The sequence below is a fragment of the Berghia stephanieae genome, chromosome 11 (genome assembly GCF_034508935.2).
Source record: "Berghia stephanieae isolate SIO BIC M18660-M18661 chromosome 11, UCSD_Bste_1.3, whole genome shotgun sequence".
Classification (NCBI taxonomy): domain Eukaryota; kingdom Metazoa; phylum Mollusca; class Gastropoda; order Nudibranchia; family Aeolidiidae; genus Berghia; species Berghia stephanieae.
In genome coordinates this window covers 7,286,826-7,310,498 of record NC_088370.1, presented here as the reverse complement: position 1 = coordinate 7,310,498, position 23,673 = coordinate 7,286,826, and the positions used below count along the sequence as shown (strand labels likewise).

Sequence of the window (23,673 nt, the reverse complement as noted above, 5' to 3'; positions counted from 1 at the left end):
GAGACATTTATGCAAATGAAGCCGTTGAATATCCGAGAGAAGAACTGCCCTCCGGAACAGAACTCCCTAGGAATGAATGGGTAACACTGAACAGAGCACGGGCAAAATTTGGGAGAACAGCAGCTGGAAGCATGAAAAAGTGGGGGCTGGCTGAGACTAGCTTGTGTACATGTGGATGCCCAGAACAAACGATGGAGCACATCCTTAAAGAATGCCAGGACGGCTCTGTGGTCATGACCTAAGAGTCCCCTGATGCTGTGTAGTGGGTTCGGTGTTGGAGCGACAAGCTATGATGAGTGATTTTATTGCTTATAGTGTGATGCGGTCTGTATTAGTGAATCTACCATTCATTTTAGTAAACCCAAAATAAAATGACTATTTCCAAGCAATTGAAACTGTGTGAATGTCATAATCTAAAAAAAAAAAACATTTTTTGTCAAATTTAAAAAAAACTGTTATAGATACTATGCGCTTGGCTAAGAAGCTCATAGCATTGCCATTCGGAAGTATAACGGACCAACACACAAAACTGTGTGCATCCATGAACGTTTATAGTCAGGTTAATACAGTTCAGTGAGCATTACTCATAAACGCGGATGGCAAAAAACAATAACAAAGACCTGAGTGACGTCATCTTCGAACTATCTATACGTGAAATGTCACCATTTTGATTGTTTGTTTCTTGTTGAGTGGGTAAGGATTCACAGCCAGACCAAAGCTTATGTGCGTCTATGTGGTCTAGTGGTATGAAACTCGCTTTCGGATCTGAAAGTCCTGGGTTCGAGCCTCGCATGGTACTAATAGTTGAGTCCTTGGAGAAGGCTCTTTGCTCACATTCTCTCATCGTACTCAGGTGTAAAATGGGTACCTGGCCGTTACCAGCGATGTCTCTATCCGAAAAAAATGTAATATCGCCTAGCAGGCATTATATCCCGTCCTAAATGTTAAATATTGCTGTTGGCCAGGACCCCTTGTAAAGCGCTTTGAGCACGTTTAGTGGATATTGCGCTATATAAAAAGCTCTATTGTTTGGGAGGGGGGGGGGGTGTTTTTTTTTTGGCGATAACTATTTTTTTTTCTAAATTGTCCCAGATCATTTTTGTTCTACTGTTCTTCTTCTCTTAAAGTAATGGTTAAATTAAGTAAAGAGACTTGTCCAGGGATTCTGCCTTTTGCGGCTTGGAGCAGGACGCGATCCCGGCAACAAGCGTTCCGGAGACGAATGCCATATCACTTGACCTCAAAGCGACACAGGAAGTCTACAATAATTGATTGACACACTCAACGCGTTCAAAGCATTATTCAACGATTACATATTTACTAAGAAATGAATAATACAGAATTTGTACTGTTTCCATCCAAAGACTTTCCATTTTCACCTTTTCGTAAGTATCATGACTATTTTAGTAGCAGGGTGTAAAAGAAGATTCTTAGGATTACGGGACGTAAAAAAAGCGAGGATGGATAAATGTAATCTTATTCATTTTTGGCATTTGGTGACTGTAGGACAGAGCTGCCTACTTGATTTTTTTTTTTAATTCGGAGTTTCCAAGAGAAAAAAATGAAAAAGTCCCTATAAATATCTTTACAAATCAATCATTTGCCATCACCATGATCCACAAATACCTCAAAGTCCTAAGGAACAAAATTTTCCTTTTCAACAAGATTTATTGAGTCACAGAGGCCGAATGCAACTCTGTAGCTGAAGCCAAAAATTCGTAATTTTACGAACTTTTCGTAGTCCTCGGCAGGTCAGCTGTAGCTTGATATTCTGGTCACGTAATAATCAGGATTCCCAGTGACGTTGTGGGTGACGGACCGGGACAAACAGTGGCATGATGTGTTTGAAAGGTGTTGTGTTGGGAAAACACTTGAGGCAGGACTCGAGTGGTTTTAGAAAGGTTATTAGGGGCTGGTCATTTTTACAGGGCTCTTATAGTCTATCTGAGGTCGATCAATTCATATTGACAATTCAATAAGCTGTTTAAGTTTAAGCTTGATTCGATTTTAAAAACAAAAACTAGAGAATTTATAGACGGAACGAAACTGGCGTCACTTTGTTATTGTTTTTTGCCAATGTCACACTCGCTAACCGGAAGGTTGTCACACAGCCCACGTGCTAATATGATGACGTCTGTTTTAGTTGAGTTGAAATTTGACGAAACAAATTAAATTTTTGGATAAAATCATCACGATGAATAATCAATCTCATAATACATACAACCCTTCTTGCTTCATGTCAATTGGATTCAATAGTCTGGTGTCACGTCGCCCAGCAACGGCGGTCATCGTGAAGAAAATATGTATTTTTTATTCTTCATGCTGGCTAGAACTTTTCGTATGTCTTGTGATCAGAATGTGTAAAAGTCAAAACATGATCAGATTTATAACGTGTTTTTTTCCCCTCTGAATACGCTTTTATGCTCGTCGGAGAAATATTTCATAAAGGCGTCCGCCATTGTTCCGATAGTTGAGAGCCAGTTACTAAGTTACCATGCGTCATTACGAGAGAAGTGACGTTACGACTGTTGAAGCGTATTGTAAACACTATGTAAAATTTGGTGACGATTTGTCCAGTGGTTTCGAAGCTTTAGTGTAACTTTTAAAAACCCAATTGTTAGACACAACCAAGGGAGATAATCTGTGACAAACGCATTCCCCTGACACCTTGATGAAGAAAAGACTGATTAAAAACCATGGTTCCCACATGCCTTGGTGTTTCTAAAGATTATTACAGGCTTAACTCAAACTTCCATCGCAGTTAGACTGTTTTAGCTCTCACGTACTGTTAGATCCACTTTACTCCATGTGATCATGAGAAAATGCTACTGTATTTTAGTGAATTATGCCATACTTTGATAAAACACGTATTTGGAATTTTGGCCAGAAAAATTGTTCTTCAAATATCGATCGATTAAAATGACCCTTATCTACCAAAACAAAACAAAAACCCACTCAAACCTGGGACTTCACGAAGTCTTCCTCAAGTCTCGGGTTTGAGAGTTTTTTTTTTTTGTTTTTTTTTTTTTTTTTTTTTTTTTTTTTTGTTTTTTTTTACTAGGCTAGATGAGGGTCAATTTAATCGATCGATATTTGAAGGACGACTTTTCTGGCCAAATTTTTTAATACGTGTGGGGTTTGTTTTTTTTTTCAGAGTACGAGGGAAAAGTGGACAAGGGTCAAACATAGTCATGGGTGGTTAGTCTAACTGACCACCGTCACGAGTCATTGGTCACTCATTGTTCATTTGAATCAAATGAATGCATATTGTATTGTACGTTCGACACCATTCAATGGGTTTTCTGCCGTACTCTGGAAAAACCCATATTTAAAAATTTGGCCAGAAAACTAGTCCTTCAAATATCGATCGTTTTAATGACCCTCATCTTGGAAAAAACTCTCAAACCTGGGACTTAAGGAAGACTTCGCGAAGTCCCAGGTTTGAAAGTTTTTTCCAAGATGAGGGTCATTATACCGATCGATATTTGAAGGACGTGTTTTCTGACCAAATTTTGAAATATGGGGTTTTTCCAGAGTACGGCAGTTTTTGTCTAACCATGCATAATTAAACATATGTGACCCAACGCCTCCAAACGGTAATTATGTCTGTATTTACTGACCACTAAAGGGAACAAAAGTGTGATGTCAAAAAACTGGTTCCTATCTCATTGGAAGTGTCAACTTACTAGCTATATCGAAGGAGTGGATACATACATACATTGTGTAAAAATGCTCTCCTGGTTTCAGAGAGACGGTATCTTATTTTCAAGTCTAAATATTTTCTCTACATTGACAACAACATCGATATATTTCCCAGCTGACAACTTTAATAAACTACCTCTAATCAATTGCTATATCCCCCCCCCCCCCCCCCCCCCCCCGTCATCCTCAACCCCCCTCCTCTCATCCTCAAACCCCCTCCCCCTCATTCCTCAACCACCCCCCCCCCCCCCCCCTTCCCCGCCATCCTCAACCCCCCCCCCCCCCTTCCTCAACACCCCTACTCCCATCCTCAACCACCCCCCACCCCATCTTACACCTCTCCCCCCTCCTCTACCCCCCCCCTCCCCATCCTCAACCCGCCCCCCCCCCCCCCCCAAAAAAAAAAACCTCAACCCCCCCCCCCCCCAACCGACCCCTTAGTCCTACGCCTAAAACCTTCACAATGCCAGTGCCATTGAGATCACCAGAGTCAATAGTTACCAAGTACCTTCACACCTACATAATGTACATACATAGAACAACTAACACCAATCGGCACACCTGACCTGCCAACCATTACAACAAATTCGTAGAAATACGAAATGTTGCCTCCAATTTCAGAATTTCATGAGCATCTTTAAGTCATTACAACAATTTGAAAATGAAAGTTGATGCCAGACTAGATAAATAAATTTATGGATTTTGAAGTGTTGTTTTTGTTTTGTTTTTTGTTTGTTTGTTTTGTTTGTTTTTTTTTTTGGTTGTTTTTTTCTTTTGGGGGGGGGAGGGGGGGTTGTTGTTGTTGTTTTGTTTTTTGTTTTGTTTTGTTGCTTTGTTTTTTGTTTGTTTTTTTTTTTTTTGTTTTTTTTTTTTTTTTGGGGGGGGGGGGGGGGGGTTTGGGGGGGGGGGGGTTAAACCTTGTGAAGGTAAATTGTTGATTTATTAAGTTAATTACTGACGCCATGCACTTAGATAAAATGCTCACAACATCCGCCAGCCAAAAGAAACATACCAACACATAAAACAAGTGAGTGACACGAACTTCGCACCTTCTATAGAAGGAACGAAATTGACGTCATCAGCTCTTATTTACTATTTTTAGACAGCCTGTTAGTTATTAGTTCTCACTAAATAATATCAATCGGACTGTAAACGTTAAAGATCACACACAGTTTTATGTTCGTAAGTTAAATTTCTGCTGTCTGGTGTTATGAGTATTTTATCTAAAGGCATAGTAGCATCAATAGCTACTACAATGTTTATCTTCTAAAAAATACGATTATTTTTTTTTTAATTTTGAAGTTGGCAGGTCGATAAATAACACCAACCACACAAAAGACATTGCAGTTTGTTGATTAAACAGTGACGACTTCTCTGTTACTCGTGGTGTCAAAGCCATACAGTTCTTTGTCCGCTTGCCAAGTTCCAATAAGTCTTTGGCACGGGTGGTGGCTGGATTATCATTATTCTCAGACGGTCTATTGAACTCAGTGAAAAGAAACACAGATTTATTGTGCTTAATATTGTTTCCTATCGAAGTGGTAATTCGGACTCGAGTCCGAATAGCCGCAGCCGACGTGCACTTACTTGTAGGTCTGATAACCCAATTTTTTTATGGACTCGTTGTTGTAATGGAAATCTCAACAACAACAACAAAAAATGACGCAAATATTGTCCATTACAACGATGTTAAACTAGGCCCATAAGTGGGTTTGGATGTCAGACCTGCATATATGTACACGTCGGCCGCAGCCTATTATTATTATTATTATTATTATTATTATTATTATTATTACTATTATTATTATTATTATTATTATTATTATTATTTTTTTTTTTTTTATTATTATTATTTATTATTATTATTATTATTATTATTATTATTATTATTATTATTATTATTATTATTATTATTATTATTATTATTATATTATTATTATTATTATTATATCTCTTCTGTGCGTGCGTGGAAATATTTCATATTCTTTCTTTGAAAACTGATTATTATTTGTGAATAATTAAGTGCTAAATTGAATAATAAGTTTATATTTTAGACTAAAACATAAAAGTTAGAAAAGTTAGTGGAGCAGGCACATATGTTGATAATAAGAAAAAATAAAGTAAGTAGGAAAGTGCCAGAATACAATACAGACTATAAATTTCGCGGCGCGATCGGGGCTCGAACCCGCGACCTTACTGGTACGACAACTCCGCCTGGCCAGCGAGAGCGTGGCTATTGTCTTCTGAACTTTCCTACTCAATTCAGTTCTTGTTAACATCAAAGTTCATTGCTCAGTTGTTATAACAGTGTGTTGTTTGTTGGTTTCCTAGAAACAACCGTGTTTTGTATTTATACTTCTTTAAAAAGATGGAGTTACGTACCTTGAAATGACGTCATAAGGTGCTATGAGTAAACATCCTACTGTGTGCTGCTGTGTTTTTGTTTACAATTTCTCAAAGTTTTGATTTTATGATTTCGTGGACTGTCTTAAATATGAACAAATCATAAACAATGGTAGGTAAACGTTAAATATTTGAGATCAACGTGTACTTATTTGCAGGTCTGATATCCCAAATTGTTATGGGACGGCGTGTACATATATGCAGGTCTTATATCCGAACCAACTTATGGGCCTAGTTTAACATTGTTGTAATGGACAATATTTTGCGTCATTTTTATTTTGTTTATAACAACAATGAGCCCATAAGGAATTGGGTTATCAGGCCTGCAAATAAGTGAACGTTGTTGTATGTAGGCCAGTTCTATTTCAATTCACACATTTTTTTTAAGGATCAGGTTTTTTTTTATCATTGGTTTGTTTATTTACCTTAACAACTATGCCATTGCCACAGGTGTTTCATTCGTATTGTGTGTTTCATTCATCACGTTTTGTTGACAAAGGGGGAACCCGAAACGGCCACATCATATGTCTTCGTGAATCATAAAGAGTTGACCCGCCGTCCTCGTATAGATAGAATGAAGTTGACGTCACTTTGGTCTTTGTTATTGTTTTTTTGTCATCCGCGTTTATGAGTAATTCTCACTAAACTGTATTAAACAGATTAAAATATTCATGGTTACACAGTTTTGTGTGTTGGTCTGTCATATTTCTGGATGGCAATGTTTTGAGCTTCTCAGCCAAGCGCATACTATAATACTTAAGGCCTGAACCGTGGCCTTCGTAAAGTTATAGCCTGACACTGACCAAAAAATGACGTCAAAATGCCAGTCTTTTGCCACAAAAGAAAACAAATCGTGAGTTGCATTCAATAGTTCAACCAATGAAAAGACTTGTTTCCATGAGCTCTACTAACGACAACTCACTAGGCGGTGCAAAAAAACAAATACTGACGTCAAACTGCCAGTCCTTTTGGATTTCAGTGTCAGGCTATAACATAACGATGGCTACGCTGATACTCACCAAAAGATGTCACAAAAGAAGACGACGATCATCAAATGAAAGTGAAAAGTGAGTTGTTTTTATATTGAAGTGCTCGAGGAAACAAATAAATGATTCTATTGGTGTTATGCGTTTATTTTTAAAAGTCATAGGATCCGCCAGATATAAGGTACCAAAAACACAACACAATTTGTAACATTGAACATAGAAAATTGTTTAATACAATTTAGTGAGAACTACTCATAAACATGGCTGGCTAAAAACAAAAACAAAGAATTGAGTGAATTCAATTTCGTTCTATCAGATAGTATCAAACGCTAAGAAGCTCATATCATTGCTATCCGGAAGTCTAACGAACCAACACACCATGAACTTTTATAGGCAGGTTAATACAGTTTAATGAGAATTGCTACAAATAGTATGCGCTTGGCTAAGAACTCATAAACGCGGATGGCAAAAAAACAATAACAAAGAACCGAATAATGTCAACTTCATTCTATCTATAGATAGTATGCGCTTGGCTAAGAAGCTCACAACAATGTCATCCGGAAGTGTAACGGACACACACACAAAACTATGTGTTACCATGAACGTTTATAGTCAGGTTAATACAGTTCAGTGAGAATTTCTCTTAAACGTGGATGCCAAAAAACAAAAACAAAGACCCGAGTGAGATCAACTTCATTCTATCTATAATGACGAAAGTTTTGGGTTTGTGTGAGGCCGTGAGTTTACGAAAGCCACGGTTAACCTGAATATCATTGTTTACATTTTGTTGATTTGTTGATGAAAATATATTCCTGTATGAGTTACATTGGCAATTGCCTAAAATAAACGTTTTTGAACTTTGAACTTTGTTATTTTCTTCCCTCACGACAGGGCCAGTACAATCTCACGGAAGAACAGATAGCTGGTAAGTTACATCCAAAAAATATTGGAAGGACGAGTTTTCTGGCCAAATTTTTAACTACGTGTTTTTTTTTCAGAGTACGGCAGTTAGCTGGTTAAGTGATCTCATTGTTTACGACTGGGCGTTTTTAGTAGAGCTATGTGGTCCAGGGTTCGGACCCACTCTTAGTGAGGCATAGTTGAGTCGTTGAATTAGTCTCTTTACTCATATTCTCTCACAGTACTTATGTGTAAAATGGGTACCTGGCGGTTAATAACATTGTTTCTGTCGAATAAATAAATGTAATATCGCCTAACAGGCGTCATATAATAATAATAATAATAATAATAATAATAATAATAATAATAATAATAATAATAATAATAATAATAATAATAATAATAATAATAATAATAATAATAATAATAATAATATAATAGTAATAATAATAATATGATAATAATAATAATAATAATAATAATAATAATAATAATAATAATAATAATAATAATAATAATAATACCATCATCATCATCAACAACAACACCATCCTCATCATGATTAACTTCATCATCATCATCATCATCATCATCATCATCATCATCATCATCATCATCATCATCATCATCATCATCACTTACCCTGGAATATATACAGAAACCAAATTTACTTGTCATCATAAACGGTCAACATCCTCAAATTTCAGAAATCCGCCAGTCTTTCAAGGCCATCGACATTAACAACGACGGACGACTGTCGGTGTATGAACTGATGAAAGCCCAGCAGGCCTTTGGTTTGAATCCCACGGAAGAGGAAACAAGAAAAATGATCAGCGAGGTGGATTCGAACAGTAAGTCATTTGGACAATCTACTTGTTTTTCGAGTAATGATAATCGTTACATATAGACTGTATGCGCTTGGCTAAGAAGCTCATAACATTGAATTCCGGAAGTACAACGGACCAACACACAAAACTGTGTGTATCCATGAACTTTTATTGTCAGGTTAATACAGTTCAGTGAGCATTACTCATAAACGCGGATGGCAAAAAACAATAACAAAGACCTGAGTGACGTCATCTTCGAACTATCTATACATACCTAAAATGAAAAACAAAATATGCCCTTCCGCCACGACATCATAAGATATCGTCGCCTAGGCATTCCATGAAGGAATAATATAGATAATCCATCAAACAAGATGTCTGATGTCAACAGGAATCGTCCATGTTGCCCAAGTGAGCAAGTTGGGTGTTAATAATCTTGCCCAAGGAAAAAAAACAAAAGTGCCTGAATCGGAGCTTGAACCCGGGACCTTCCGGGTCATAGTGAAATGCCTAACCACTCGGCCACTTCGCCCCCTTACATACTTATGTCATACCAAAGGTTTGATATGCGGAAATGAGCTAATAAAATGGAGTGTAAAATAAATATGACTCGTGTAAAAGGTTTATTTTGGGTTGTATAGATAGTTCGAAGATGACGTCACTCAGGTTTTTGTTGATGTTTTTTGCCATCCGCGTTTATGAGTAATGCTCACTGAACTGTATTAACCCGACTATAAACGTTCATGGATACACATAGTTTTGTGGTGGTTGGTCCGTTATACTTCCGGATGGCAATGTTATGAGCTTCTAAGCCAAGCTCTCGTAGTATGCGCTTGGCTAAGAAGCTCATAACATTGCCATCCGGAAGTATAACGGATCAACACACAAAACTGTGTGTAACCATGAACGTTTATATTCTGGTTAATATATTTTAGTGAGAATTACTCACAAACGCGGATGGCAAAAAAACAATAACAACGACCTGAGTGACGTCACTCTGTGTGGCTTTGTGATCTTGTGGTATGACAATCACCTTCGGATCGAAAGGTCCTGGATTTGAGTCTCGAACGGCGGATAGTTGAGTTCTCTTTATTCTGACAGAACAATGACCTAGAGCATTTATATAGGGCAATATCCACTAAACGTGCTCAAAGCGCTTTACAAGAGGTTCCTAGCCAACTGTTTATTCTTACAGAAACAGGTTTTATCGTTCTAATACTATTATATATTTATGACTGTCTACATCCTAAATTATCACAGATACTGGTTTTTATCATTCTAATATATATTTATGACTGTCTGCATCCTAAATTCTCACAGATACTGGTTTTTATCATTCTAATATATATTTATGACTGTCTGCATCCTAAATTCTCACAGATACTGGTTTTATCATTCTAATATATATTTATGACTGTCTGCATCCTAACTTTATTCTCACAGATACAGAGTTTATCATTCTAATATATATTTATGACTGTCTGCATCCTAAATTCTCACAGATACTGGTTTTATACATTCTAATATATTTATGACTGTCTGATCCTAACTTTATTCTCACAGATACAGAGTTTATCATTCTAATATATATTTATGACTGTCTGCATCCTAAATTCTCACAGATACTGGTTTTTATCATTCTAATATATATTTATGACTGTCTGCATCCTAAATTCTCACAGATACTGGTTTTATCATTCTAATATATATTTATGACTGTCTGCATCCTAACTTTATTCTCACAGATACAGAGTTTATCATTCTAATATATATTTATGACTGTCTGCATCCTAAATTCTCACAGATACTGGTTTTTATCATTCTAATATATATTTATGACTTTCTGCATCCTAAATTATCACAGATACTGGTTTTTATCATTCTAATATATATTTATGACTGTCTACATCCTAAATTATCACAGATACTGGTTTTTATCATTCTAATATATATTTGTGACTGTCTACATCCTAACTTTATTCTCACAGATACAGAGTTTATCATTCTAATATATATTTATGACTGTCTGCATCCTAAATTCTCACAGATACTGGTTTTATCATTCTAATATATATTTATGACTGTCTACATCCTAACTTTATTCTCACAGATACAGAGTTTATCATTCTAATATATATTTATGACTGTCTACATCCTAACTTTATTCTCACAGATACAGAGTTTATCATTCTAATATATATTTATGACTGTCTACATCCTAACTTTATTCTCACAGATACTGGTTTTATCATTCTAATATATATTTATGACTGTCTACATCCTAACTTTATTCTCACAGATACAGAGTTTATCATTCTAATATATATTTATGACTGTCTACATCCTAAATTATCACAGATACTGGTTTTATCATTCTAATATATATTTCTGACTGTCTGCATCCTAACTTTATTCTCACAGATACAGAGTTTATCATTCTAATATATATTTATGACTGTCTGCATCCTAACTTTATTCTCACAGATACAGAGTTTATCATTCTAATATATATTTATGACTGTCTGCATCCTAAATTCTCACAGATACTGGTTTTATCATTCTAATATATATTTCTGACTGTCTGCATCCTAACTTTATTCTCACAGATACAGAGTTTATCATTCTAATATATATTTATGACTGTCTGCATCCTAAATTATCACAGATACTGGTTTTTATCATTCTAATATATATTTATGACTGTCTGCATCCTAAATTATCACAGATACTGGTTTTTATCATTCTAACATATATTTATGACTGTCTACATCCTAAATTATCACAGATACTGGTTTTTATCATTCTAATATATATTTGTGACTGTCTGCATCCTAACTTTATTCTCACAGATACAGAGTTTATCATTCTAATATATATTTATGACTGTCTGCATCCTAACTTTATTCTCACAGATGCAGGTTTTATCATTCTAATATATATTTATGACTCTATGCATCCTAACTTTTTTTTTTTACAGACAAGGGTTTTAACGTTCTAATATATTTATTTATGATTGTCTTTACCCTATCTTTATTCTGACAGAAACAGGGTTTATTGAACTCAACGAGTATGTAGCGTTGATGGCTGACAGGTACGGCGCCTTGGAATACGAGAAGGAAATGATTCAGTAAGTCAAATTTATTGCTTTATCTTTATTGTGGCTCTGGATTGCTCAGTTGGTAGAGCAATCGATTCACATGTGAAGAGACCAATATCAATCCCGGGTGAAGTCGAGATTTTTTTCTTTCTGATCCAGCAGTGATAGGGTTAGCTGGGTCTGTTAAATCTGGCGGAAAGCACTTTGCGATAGACTATCGTCCAATCCAAAGGTAGCAAGAAATTGCTATTATCCATTTCACGCTTTAGAAATCCCAATATACTCCAGCTCCATGTCCCTAATGAATGGCCCTGGGGGACTACTTTTTTAAATCTTTATTAAATGCGGTAACCTTATTGAAATTTGACCTAGTCAGAGTGATTTCCTTACATCTTAGCTCCTCCCCTGTCCTTGACACATTGGGCCACCCAGACTCACCATTCCTTCCTGTCTTGTGTTGCCATGCATGCCTCGTCCAATCCCGTGTCTTTAACACATTGGGCCACCCAGACTCACCACTCCTTCCTGTCTTGTGTTGCCATGCATGCCTCGTCCCATCCCGTATCTGTGACACATTGGGCCACCCAGACTCACCACTCCTTCCTGTCTTGTGTTGCCATGCATGCCTCGTCCCATCCCCTGTCTTGTCTTTGACACATTGGGCCATCCAGACTCACCACTCCTTCCTGTCTTGTGTTGCCATGTATGCCTCGTCCCATCCCCTGTCTTGTCTTTGACACATTGGGCCATCCAGACTCACCACTCCTTCCTGTCTTGTGTTGCCATGCATGCCTCATCCCATCCCGTCTTGTCTTGACACATTGGGCCATCCAGACTCACCACTCCTTCCTGTCTTGTGTTGCCATGTATGCCTCGTCCCATCCCCTGTCTTTGACACATTGGGCCATCCAGACTCACCACTCCTTCCTGTCTTGTGTTGCCATGCATGCCTCATCCCATCCCCTGTCTTGTCTTTGACACATTGGGCCATCCAGACTCACCACTCCTTCCTGTCTTGTGTTGCCATGCATGCCTCGTCCCATCCCCTGTCTTTGACACATTGGGCCATTCAGAGTCATCACTCCTTCCTGTCTTGTGTTGCCATGCATGCCTCTCCCATCCCGTGTCTTTGACACATTGGGCCATCCGGACTCACACTCCTTCCTGTCTTGTGTTGCCATGCATGCCTCGTCCCATCCCGTGTCTTTGACACATTGGGCAATCCAGACTCATCACTCCTTCCTGTCTTGTGTTGCCATGCATGCCTCGTCCATCCAGTGTCTTTGACACATTGGGCCATCCAGATCATCACTCCTTCCTGTCTTGTGTTGCCATGCATGCCTCATCCCATCCCCTGTCTTGTCTTTGACACATTGGGCCATCCAGACCCACCACTCCTTCCTGTCTTGTGTTGCCATGCATGCCTCGTCCCATCCCCTGTCATGTCTTTGACACATTGGGCCATTCAGAGTCATCACTCCTTCCTGTCTTGTGTTGCCATGCATGCCTCGTCCCATCCCGTGTCTTTGACACATTGGGCCATCCGGACTCACAACTCCTTCCTGTCTTGTGTTGCCATGCATGCCTCGTCCCATCCCGTGTCTTTGACACATTGGGCAATCCAGACTCATCACTCCTTCCTGTCTTGTGTTGCCATGCATGCCTCGTCCCATCCAGTGTCTTTGACACATTGGGCCATCCAGATTCATCACTCCTTCCTGTCTTGTGTTGCCATGCATGCCTCATCCCATCCCCTGTCTTGTCTTTGACACATTGGGCCATCCAGACTCACCACTCCTTCCTGTCTTGTGTTGCCATGCATGCCTCGTCCCATCCCCTGTCATGTCTTTGACACATTGGGCCATCCAGATTCATCACTCCTTCCTGTCTTGTGTTGCCATGCATGCCTCGTCCTCTCCCCCTTGTCTTTGACACATTGGGCCATCCAGACTCACCACTCCTTCCTGTCTTGTGTTGCCATGCATGCCTCGTCCCATCCCCTGTCTTTGACACATTGGGCTATCCAGACTCAACACTCCTTCCTGTCTTGTGTTGCCATGCATGCCTCGTCCTCTCCCCCTTGTCTTTGATACATTGGGCCATCCAGATTCATCACTCCTTCCTGTCTTGTGTTGCCATGCATGCCTCGTCCCATCCCCTGTCTTTGACACATTGGGCCATCCAGACTCACCACTCCTTCCTGTCCTGTACTGCCATGTCGTATGCCTTATTTAATTCCATCCCGTGTCTTTGAGACATTGGTTCATCCAGACTCACCATTCGTCCGTCCCCCCCCCCCCCCCCCCGGTATATTTGACACATTAGGCCATCCAGATTCACCATTCCTTCCTGTCTTGTGCTGCCATGTCGTATGCCTCGTCCTATTTCATCTCCTCAGTTTTCAGGTCTTTCACAGGACCACATAGCCACACAAGTTCCTTCAATGATAACGGGTAGATCCAATGCTTTGGTATACAAGGAAAAGATGGCCGACGAATCATACGCTTAATTAGTTAACTGCCGTACTCTGGAAAAACACATATTTGAAAATCTGGCCTGAAAACTCGTTAAATGACCCTCATTTTGGACAAACAAAAAACAAAAGAAAAACTCTCAGACCTAGGATTTCGCGAAGTCTTCCATAAGTCCCAGGTTTGAGAGTTTTTTGGCCAAGATGAGGGTCATTTAAATCGATCGATATTTGAAGGAGGAGTTTTCTGGCCAAATTTTAATGTATAAATATAGGTTTTTTCAGATTACGGCAGTGAACTGATGCACTCTGAACAAAACACATATTCGACAATTTGGTCAGAAAACGCATCCTTGAAATATCGATTTCTTTCAATGACACTAATTTTGGCAAAAACTCTCAAACCTGGGACCTCGCGATTATTATTATTATTATTATTATTATTATTAGTAGTAGTAGTAGTAGTAGTAGTAGTAGTAGTAGTAGTAGTAGTATCATTATTATTCACACTATTATAACCATCATCATCCCTCATCATCATCATCATCATCAGCAGCATCATCATCATCAGTATCATCATATCTATCCCCATCTTCCTGTTTCAATTTTTACAGTGCGGCTTTTAAACATTTTGACAAGGATAAAAGCGGTTACCTCAGCAAGGAGCAGCTGTACACGTATCTCACAAGGTAACGTCACTGTGGTCCGTGTGTTCGAGTCCTCTCTATTATGTTTACACAAAAAGTCCTTCAGAGCCATTAGGCCCATGGAGCCCGAGTTTATCCTGGTTTCTATAACGTGAAACGTACAATATCAATTACTTTCTACCCTCTGGATAGGACGCTGGTCTATCAAAAAGTACTTTCCGCCAGATCTAACAACCCAGCGACCTAATCACTGCTGGGTGGTTCGTAGGGGTTAGACAAAATATGTATTTCAACTGCATCTGAGATTGATCTCGGTCCCTTTGATTGTAAAGGGAGTGCTCTACCAACTGAGCTATCGGGACCCTCTCTTTTTACAAAGATCTGATAGTGTAAGAAAAAAATCCCTTTATTCATCCCATAGGGGGAATTTGTCTCTAGGGTCTATTCAAAGGGATGACTGGGATAACCCAGGCGTCAGCCGCAGTGCAGCGCCGCAAATTGAGCTAGGGCGAGGTGACTTGGTAAATGCCACACAGCGCAGCGGTGGGTGATCGAACTGGGTACCTTTCGGGTACGAAGGAAAGACCGCACTGCTAAGCCACGCTGCCCCAGAGACAACACTGTTGATGGCCAGATACTCATTTTACACCTGGATACGGTGAGAGAATGTGAGTAAAGAACCTTTCCCAAGGACTCAACTATGCACCGAGTGAGGCTCGAACCCATGACCTTCCGATCCGAAAGCGAGTGCCATACCACAAGACAACATGTCAATCTATATTATCTCATCTTTATTGATACATTCTTCACTTGTCAACCTTCGAATTCGTTCATTTCTCATTTATCTGATCTTGTCCAGCCAAGTGACCATCGCAACATCCTCATTTCTGTCACCTCAACTTATCTTGTTTCTTTGTTGTATCTGCTGTCTCTAGTCCATATAACATTGCTGGTCTTACAACAGATGTATATATATATTTTCCCTTCAGCCTTGAGGAAAATCGTTTGCCACACAACTCCAGTTACCGTCCTCCAATTATTCCAGCCTGCCTGAATCCTCTTCTTCTTAACCTCCATCTCATTGCCCCCTTCTCCTTGTCTAGTTGATCCTAAGTATTTGAATTGGTTTGTCTCTGACACAGATCCTCTTCTCCTGTCTTTATTGGTGGTTCTGCTCTCTGTTGTCCGATGTCCAAATAAGCATGTCTTTGATCTGCTTACCCTTAATCCTCTCCTTTCTAACACCCGTCTCCAACCCTCCAGCTCATTTTCCACCACAGCTTTTGTATCATTCAAAAGTACTACATCACCCGCATACATCATGTTCCATGGTGCCTCTCGCCGAATGAGTGTTGTGACAACATGCATTACTATTGCAAACAGCAGTGGGCTGAAAGCAGATTCCTAGTGTAATCCAACTCTTACATTAATAAATGGATCAGTTGACCCAATAGTTGTCCTTACTGCTGTTTTGTTTCCTTCGTACATATATTGGATAACTTTGATATAGTTCTCCGTTACCCCCATTGCTCTTAGACATACCACATTTCTTCTCTTGGTATCCTATCATATGCTTTCTTCAGGTCAATGAACACACAATGTAAATGTAATTCTCTTTGCTTTTTCTCTATACTTCTCTGCGGTCATTTAGTGGATATTGCGCTTTATAGAAACTCTATTTTTTGTGTTTTTTAACATCATCATCATCATTATCATCATCATCATCATCAACATCGTCATCATCATCATTATCATCATCATCATTATCATCGTCATCATCATTATCATCATCATCGTCGTCGTCATCTTTGTCTCGTTGTCGTCACCATCAGCATCAAATGCATCATCATCCATCATCTCGTAATAACCATCGTCATCGTAGTCACCAACATCATCTTCACCAGTATTACCAAGACAGTAATGACATAATCTGATTCCAGATGCGGAGACAAGTTGACAAACGAGGAATTTGAAAGAGTCATAGGGGACATAGACGTGGATGGAGATGGTAAAATTGATATAGAAGGTATGATATAGACATCAATGGAGATGGTAAAATTGATATAGAAGGTATGACATAGACATCAAGGGAGATGGTAAAATTGATATAGAAGGTATGATATAGACATCAATGGAGATGGTAAAATTGATATAGAAGGTATGACATAGACATCAATGGAGATGGTAAAATTGATAGAGAAGGTATGACATAGACATCAATGGAGATGGTAAAATTGATATAGAAGGTATGACATAGACATCAATGGAGATGGTAAAATTGATATAGAAGGTATGACATAGACATCAATGGAGAATGACATATAGATGGATGGAGATGGTATAATTTATATAGAAGGTATGCCATAGACGTATGTGGAGATGGTAAAATTACTATAGAAGGTGTGACTTAGAGACGGGTGGATGTGGTAAAATTAATGTAGAAGGTTTGATATAGAGATGGGTGGAGATGGTAAAATTGATAAAGAATGTATGATACAGAGATGGTAAAATTGATATAGAAGTAATGATATAGAGATGGTAAAATTGATATAGAAGGTATGATATAGAGATGGTAAAATTGATGTAGAATGTATGATATAGAGATGGTAAAATTGATGTAGAAGGTATGATATGGAGATGGTAAAATTGATGTAGAAGGTATGATATGGAGATGGTAAAATTGATGTAGAAGGTATGATATGACTTGACTTGACTTAGATGCCTTTCGCGTCTCGACCGAAAGATCGGGTCGCCTTGGCTGTTTCCAGTATTTCCTGTGTGAGGTGTCTCCAATATTGCCGGTCCTCTGCTAGGGTTCTCAGATTTTCAAGGTCCCCTGCCGTTATGAGACTAATGCTTTGTCCAAGTGTTGTGAGGTTTTTGTTTAGGATCACAGGGAGTGTTGTGATCGGTCTTCCTCTGAAAAGGTTCCCGTGTTTTTGGAAGTATCCCGACATGGCTTGGTTAGCTGGTATGTTTTTGTCCCTGCGTAGTATGTGACCGAAAAATTGCCATCGTTGTTGTAAAATGTCAAGGGAGATTGGTCTTTCTTTTGTGATCTTATATAGTGATTCATTTGAGATCTTTTTTGGGTATTTGATGTCCAGTACCCTTCTTAGCTGTGTGCGATGGAAGGCATCCAGATGTTCTTCTTCGGATTTTGTCAACGCCCAAGTGCCGCAGTTATACAGAAGTACCGGTTTTACAAGAGCATGGTACAGTTTCAGTTTGGTTTTTCTCTTTATTTTGTCACCTCTAATCCATACATTGGTGAGTTTACTGAGTGCGGCGTTTGATAGCTGTTTTCTTCTTTGTACATCCTCGGTGTCTCCAATTAGTGAGCCGACTTTCTTTGTTCTTTTCCATTCCTCTTTGTTCCTCGATATTGTTGTAAATTCGGTTTATATGATAGAGAGATGGTAAAATTGATGTAGAAGGTATGATATAGAGATGGTAAAATTGATGTAGAAGGTATGATATAGAGATGGTAAAATTGATGTAGAAGGTATGATATGGAGATGGTAAACGATCAAGAAGGTATGATACAGAGATGGTGAAATTGAAGTAGAAGGTGTGACGTAGAGATGGGTGGATGTGGTAATATTAATGTAGAAGGTATGATAAAGAGATGGTGAAATTGATATTGAAGGTATGACATGGACGTTGGTGGAAGTTGTGCAATTGATACAGAAGGTAGGATTTAGGGAGCGTTCACATATTACGTCATCAAAAATTTGCCCTTTTTAGACCCCCCCCCCCCCTCCCCCAAGTCATCACTTGTCATCATTGACCTGACCCCCCCCCCCCCCCAACAGATGATGACGTCATCTAATTTAATAAAAACTAAAAGATACTTTAATTTCACAATATTTATTATTCGTTTTTCAAACCATAAACATTGATTATCAACGTTTGATAAAACACATTCAGACATTTTATTAATTTCAGAAACTTGATAATTTATGTTTTACGATACAATGGGGACATAAAATTTAAATTTGCAAAGATAAAATCTAACAAACATTATTTAAATTAGGCTACTTGGTGCAGGTGCTATTAAAAAAATTCAGAAAGTGTAATTTAAAATAGTATAGGAGGCAAATTATTTTATAGCATATTAGTCTTTTAGTGGAATGAATTTCTGTTTCAATTTCCAAACATAAAATTAATTGATTCAAAAATGTTTCTGCCTTAGACCTCTGGCAATGTACTATAAATAGTATCATCAATTTCATCTTCATCGTCATCATTTTCTCCCATTTGCTGTTCTTCATGTATGCCGCATTTTAGTGAATGGTCTTTCATTGCTGTGATCGAGGAGTGATACAATGAACATTTAGGGCAAGTTCGCCTTTTGAGAAGTGATACCCCTTTCCCATTTTGTTTCTTGAGAGATGGGCAATACTCATCATAGCAATTTATCTTTAGCTGTTTTGAAAGGAACAAACTTTGAAATAGGCTTAATTTGCCTATGTTTTGATGACATCATCTTGGTCTGTCCCCCCCCCCCCCCCCCCCCCCCATGTCAACACATGTCAACATTTGGTAGACCCCCCCTCCCCCCCTAGCTGATGACGTAATATGTGAACGCTCCCTTAGGATTTGTGTCAGGGAGATGCTGACGTAGATTTTGATAGTAAAATTGATAGAAAGGGCAGGTAGGACAAAGCCATGCGTGCGGCTACGTGGTCAAGTCGAATGACACTCGCTTTCGGATCGGAAGGTCCTGGTTTGACCGCTTAGTTGAGTCCTTGGAAACAACTCTTTACTCACATTCTCTCACCGTACTCAGGTGTAAAATGAGTAACTGGCCGTTAACAGCATTGTCTCTGCCCGAAAAAAAAGTGTAATACATATCACCTAATAGGCGTCATGTCCCGTTCTACATGTTAAGCGTTGCTGTTGGCCATGGACCCCTTGTAAAGCACTCTGAGCACATTTAGTGGATATAGTGCTATATAAAAGCTCAATTTATTATTTAAAGAGAGATTGACGCTGGTCTCCTCGACACACACACTTACACACACACACACACACACACACACACACACACACACACACACATACATACACACGCTATTCTTCTCGCCAGTTTCTGCCAACTTTAATTTCCATTCGCCACGAGTCAACAGGGCTTACCAATACCAGCACATTACAAAACACGTTCATATGAAAAGAAGCCTCAACACTGAGAAAATACTTTCATGTAATGTGAGTAGCTCTTTGAAGTTATTACTCACTCACTGATCAGGGGGACTGAAGAATTTAGCAAACACATTGGCTCAATGGATGACAGGACATTGGAACAATTGGATAATTAGATGATAATAATAATAATAATAATAATAATAATAATAATAATAATAATAATAATAATAATAATAATAATAATAATAATAATAATAATAATAATAATAATAATAATAATAATAATAATAATAATAATAATAATAATAATAATAGATAATATTTTTTTGTTTGTTTGTTGCTTTAGGTCTCTTCCAACACAATTGAGGTTATATGAGAGACCGCTGAAACAAAAAAGCAAGCAATCTAACACTAACAAAAATAGTACAAATGTAAATCAAAATCATAACCTAAAGATATCATAAGCTAAATTATAAATAACCAAGAACAAACAGCCAGAAGATTTACAGAAAAAAAAAATATCCCCTGTCAAAAATACAATCACAAACCAAAGAAGCAGGATAGGCTAGTAAAGAGAAGAAGAAACGACATCACTATCGGATCGTAATAGATAATAATAATAATAATAATAATAATAATAATAATAATAATAATAATAATAATAATAAAAAATAATAATAATAATAATAATAATAATAATAATAATAATTAATAATAATAATAATAATAATAATAATAATAATAATAATAATAATAATAATGCTGAAAACTTATATGTATAGCGATATAATTCCGAGACACCAGACTCTAAGCGCTTAAATTACAAATTACTTTGGCCGATCAAGAATGTATTCGATTATCACGAATCGATGTCAAGTTTATTATGATATATGATATTCAAAGGGTTGGGGGGATAGTGGTCGAGTGGTTAAGGCATTGATTTGTGATCCGCAAGGTCCCAGGTTCGAGCCCCACTTCAGGCACTTTCAATTTTGTTTTCCTTGGCAAGTTTATTAAATTAACCCCCAATTTGCTCACTTGGACAACATGGGTGATTCCTGTTAACATCAGACATCTTGTTTGACGGATAATCTATATTCCTTTATGGAATGCCTAGACGACGGTATCTTAAAATGATGTCATGTTTTGTTTTTTTTATTTAATATTCAAATACACTATTAAATATAAAGATTTTAACTCTTGATCTACTGACGTCATGATTTTTCTACCCTATTAAGTCCTATTAGTCTAATCAAAGTTTATTTATTTCTTTTCATAGAGTTCACCTCAATGTTGACGAATAAACGGATGGAAGAACAGAACTTGTGATAGAAGAGAAAACATTTGGATTTTGCTTATGAATACCAGTGGAGAACCAGCAATATGTATTTGCTAAGAAATAAAGGAACAGGCTGTCATCTATTATACTTATTATAAATAACAATGTGAAATTGAATGTAAGATTCAATTTAATAAACGAATACAGATAATGTGGAAGTTTCAGGTTTCCCCTTTATCAACAAAACAGGATGAATAAAACACTACACTGCATACCAATGAGATAATGTGATAATGGCGTTGTTAATGTTAACAAATTTGTTATTTATTAAATTGAAGCTTACATTCAATTTCACATTGTTATTTATTTCTTCAAGCTTCGAGCAGCAACATTTACATATACTTATGATACAACTGTATTGTATTTTTAGATTTGCTGGAAATTCTGTGCTCGATGATAAATAATTAACATTGGCTTTATGGAACAATGTTGATCCCCAACTCTATTTTTTGAATGATAGATTTAAATAACTATTTGACAGTGTAAAACTTAAATTCGCATGGGAACAAATTATTATTAACAAACACAGATGTTTGAAGTTAATATTAATATTGTTTATTATAAATCAATGATAGAGCATGCACTTTCATTACTATTCCTTATACTTATTTCATTAATAACCTTTATAATTAGTTTGTATTCTACTGTTTTCTATATATATTTTTTTAATTTGCTAAATAAATTAAATAATGAAAAACTCGAGAAAGTGTCGACATTTAAATACGTGGGTGTTCTGCTAACCAGGGAAGGAACCAGTACAATTGAGATTAATGCAAGAATAGGAATGTCAACAGCAACACTAACGAGACTGACAAAAATATGGAAAAGTCCAATCAATTTCGAAATAAAAATCAAACTGTACAAATCGCTGGTAATTTCCATTTTGCTATTAGGCTGTGTGGCATGGACATTAACTGTGGAGTTAGAGTGCAGAATCTCTGCTTTGGAGATGAAAAGTTATTATACAGAGAGAGAGAGAGAGAGAGAGAGAGAGAGAGAGAGAGAGAGAGAGAGAGAGAGAGAGAGAGAGAGAGAGAGAGAGAGAGAGAGAGAGATAAAGAGAGATTATTTATGACTAAAATTTGATCCACCGGATTTGTTGTCAACAAGAACAAATATCAAAATCAACACAAAATCATCGTTTATGTAAATAGTAAGATTAAAACTGTTACCATGATGCTGATGATGATGATGACGATGATGATGATGATGACGATGACATAATAATAATAATAATAATTAAATAATAATAATAATAATAATAATAATAATAATAATAATAATAATAATAATAATAATAATAGATAAATAATAATAATAATAATAATAATAATAATAATAATAATAATAATAATAATAATAATAATAATAATAATAATAATAATATAATAATAATAATAATAATATAATAATAATAATAATAATATAATAATAATAATAATAATAATAATAATAATAATAATAATAATAATAATAATAATAATAATAATAATAATAATAATAATAATAATAAATTATAATAATAATAATAATTAATAATAAAACAATAATATATTAATAATAATAATAGCACTTATTATAGCACTTTACCCCATCTAAACAAGCACCTTAATCAAACAAATCTAATTGAAAACAACATCTTAGATATCATTGTATAATATAACAAGGGATCATTTATCGTAATATAACAATTTTAAAATTGAATAATTTACACTATAAGTATAAGCAAACGAATCAAACAACACAATTAATATAATCTATGTTTGAAAAGGCTCTCAGAACCACTGAATCGATAGTGGCTACATTTTTATAGACCCATATTTTTTTTTTAACCAAACATATTATCCACAAACACAGACATTTTTTTGGCTCGTTAGTTTCATGTCACAGTTACAACCGGTTTATGGTAAATCATAGATTTCCACATTCAATGCCAACTGGACGGAGGGCCAGATTTCTATGATAATAATTCAGAAAAGTGAGTGGAGCAGGCACTAATCTTGATAATAACAAGAAATGAATTGAGTAGGAAAGTGCCAGAAGACAACCAAGAATAATAACTTCATCGCAGCAATGGGGGCCCGAACCTGCAACCTTACTGATACTGGTACGAGAACTCCACCTTTCCAAGATTTTTCTACAGAGAAGACCTAC

The 23,673-nt window shown here is 37.0% G+C and overlaps 2 protein-coding genes across 3 annotated transcripts in view; both read left to right on the top strand.

Moving 5' to 3' along the window:
- Positions 1-358, top strand: part of LOC144956828 (uncharacterized) — a 6,177-nt gene extending 5,819 nt beyond the window's left edge. Inside the window, exon 3 of the mRNA XM_078887577.1 lies at positions 1-358. This exon is cut by the window's left edge and continues 1,412 nt beyond it. The gene's annotated coding sequence lies outside the window, so the exon portion shown is untranslated.
- A 4,736-nt stretch (positions 359-5,094) lies between these two features.
- LOC144956589 (uncharacterized) lies at positions 5,095-22,592 on the top strand. Of its 2 annotated transcripts, none has more exons than XM_078887186.1 (8): positions 5,095-5,178; positions 6,034-6,217; positions 7,983-8,016; positions 8,699-8,842; positions 11,861-11,945; positions 15,000-15,074; positions 16,973-17,058; positions 21,460-22,592. In XM_078887186.1, exons 2-8 carry the CDS (start codon positions 6,215-6,217, stop codon positions 21,507-21,509), a joined length of 477 nt encoding a protein of 158 aa, XP_078743312.1. In that variant the 5' UTR covers positions 5,095-5,178; positions 6,034-6,214; the 3' UTR covers positions 21,510-22,592. The 2 variants fall into 2 exon arrangements, with proteins under 2 accessions (XP_078743312.1, XP_078743311.1); XM_078887185.1 differs by having other exon boundaries at positions 5,105-5,243.
- Positions 22,593-23,673: the final 1,081 nt, after the last annotated feature.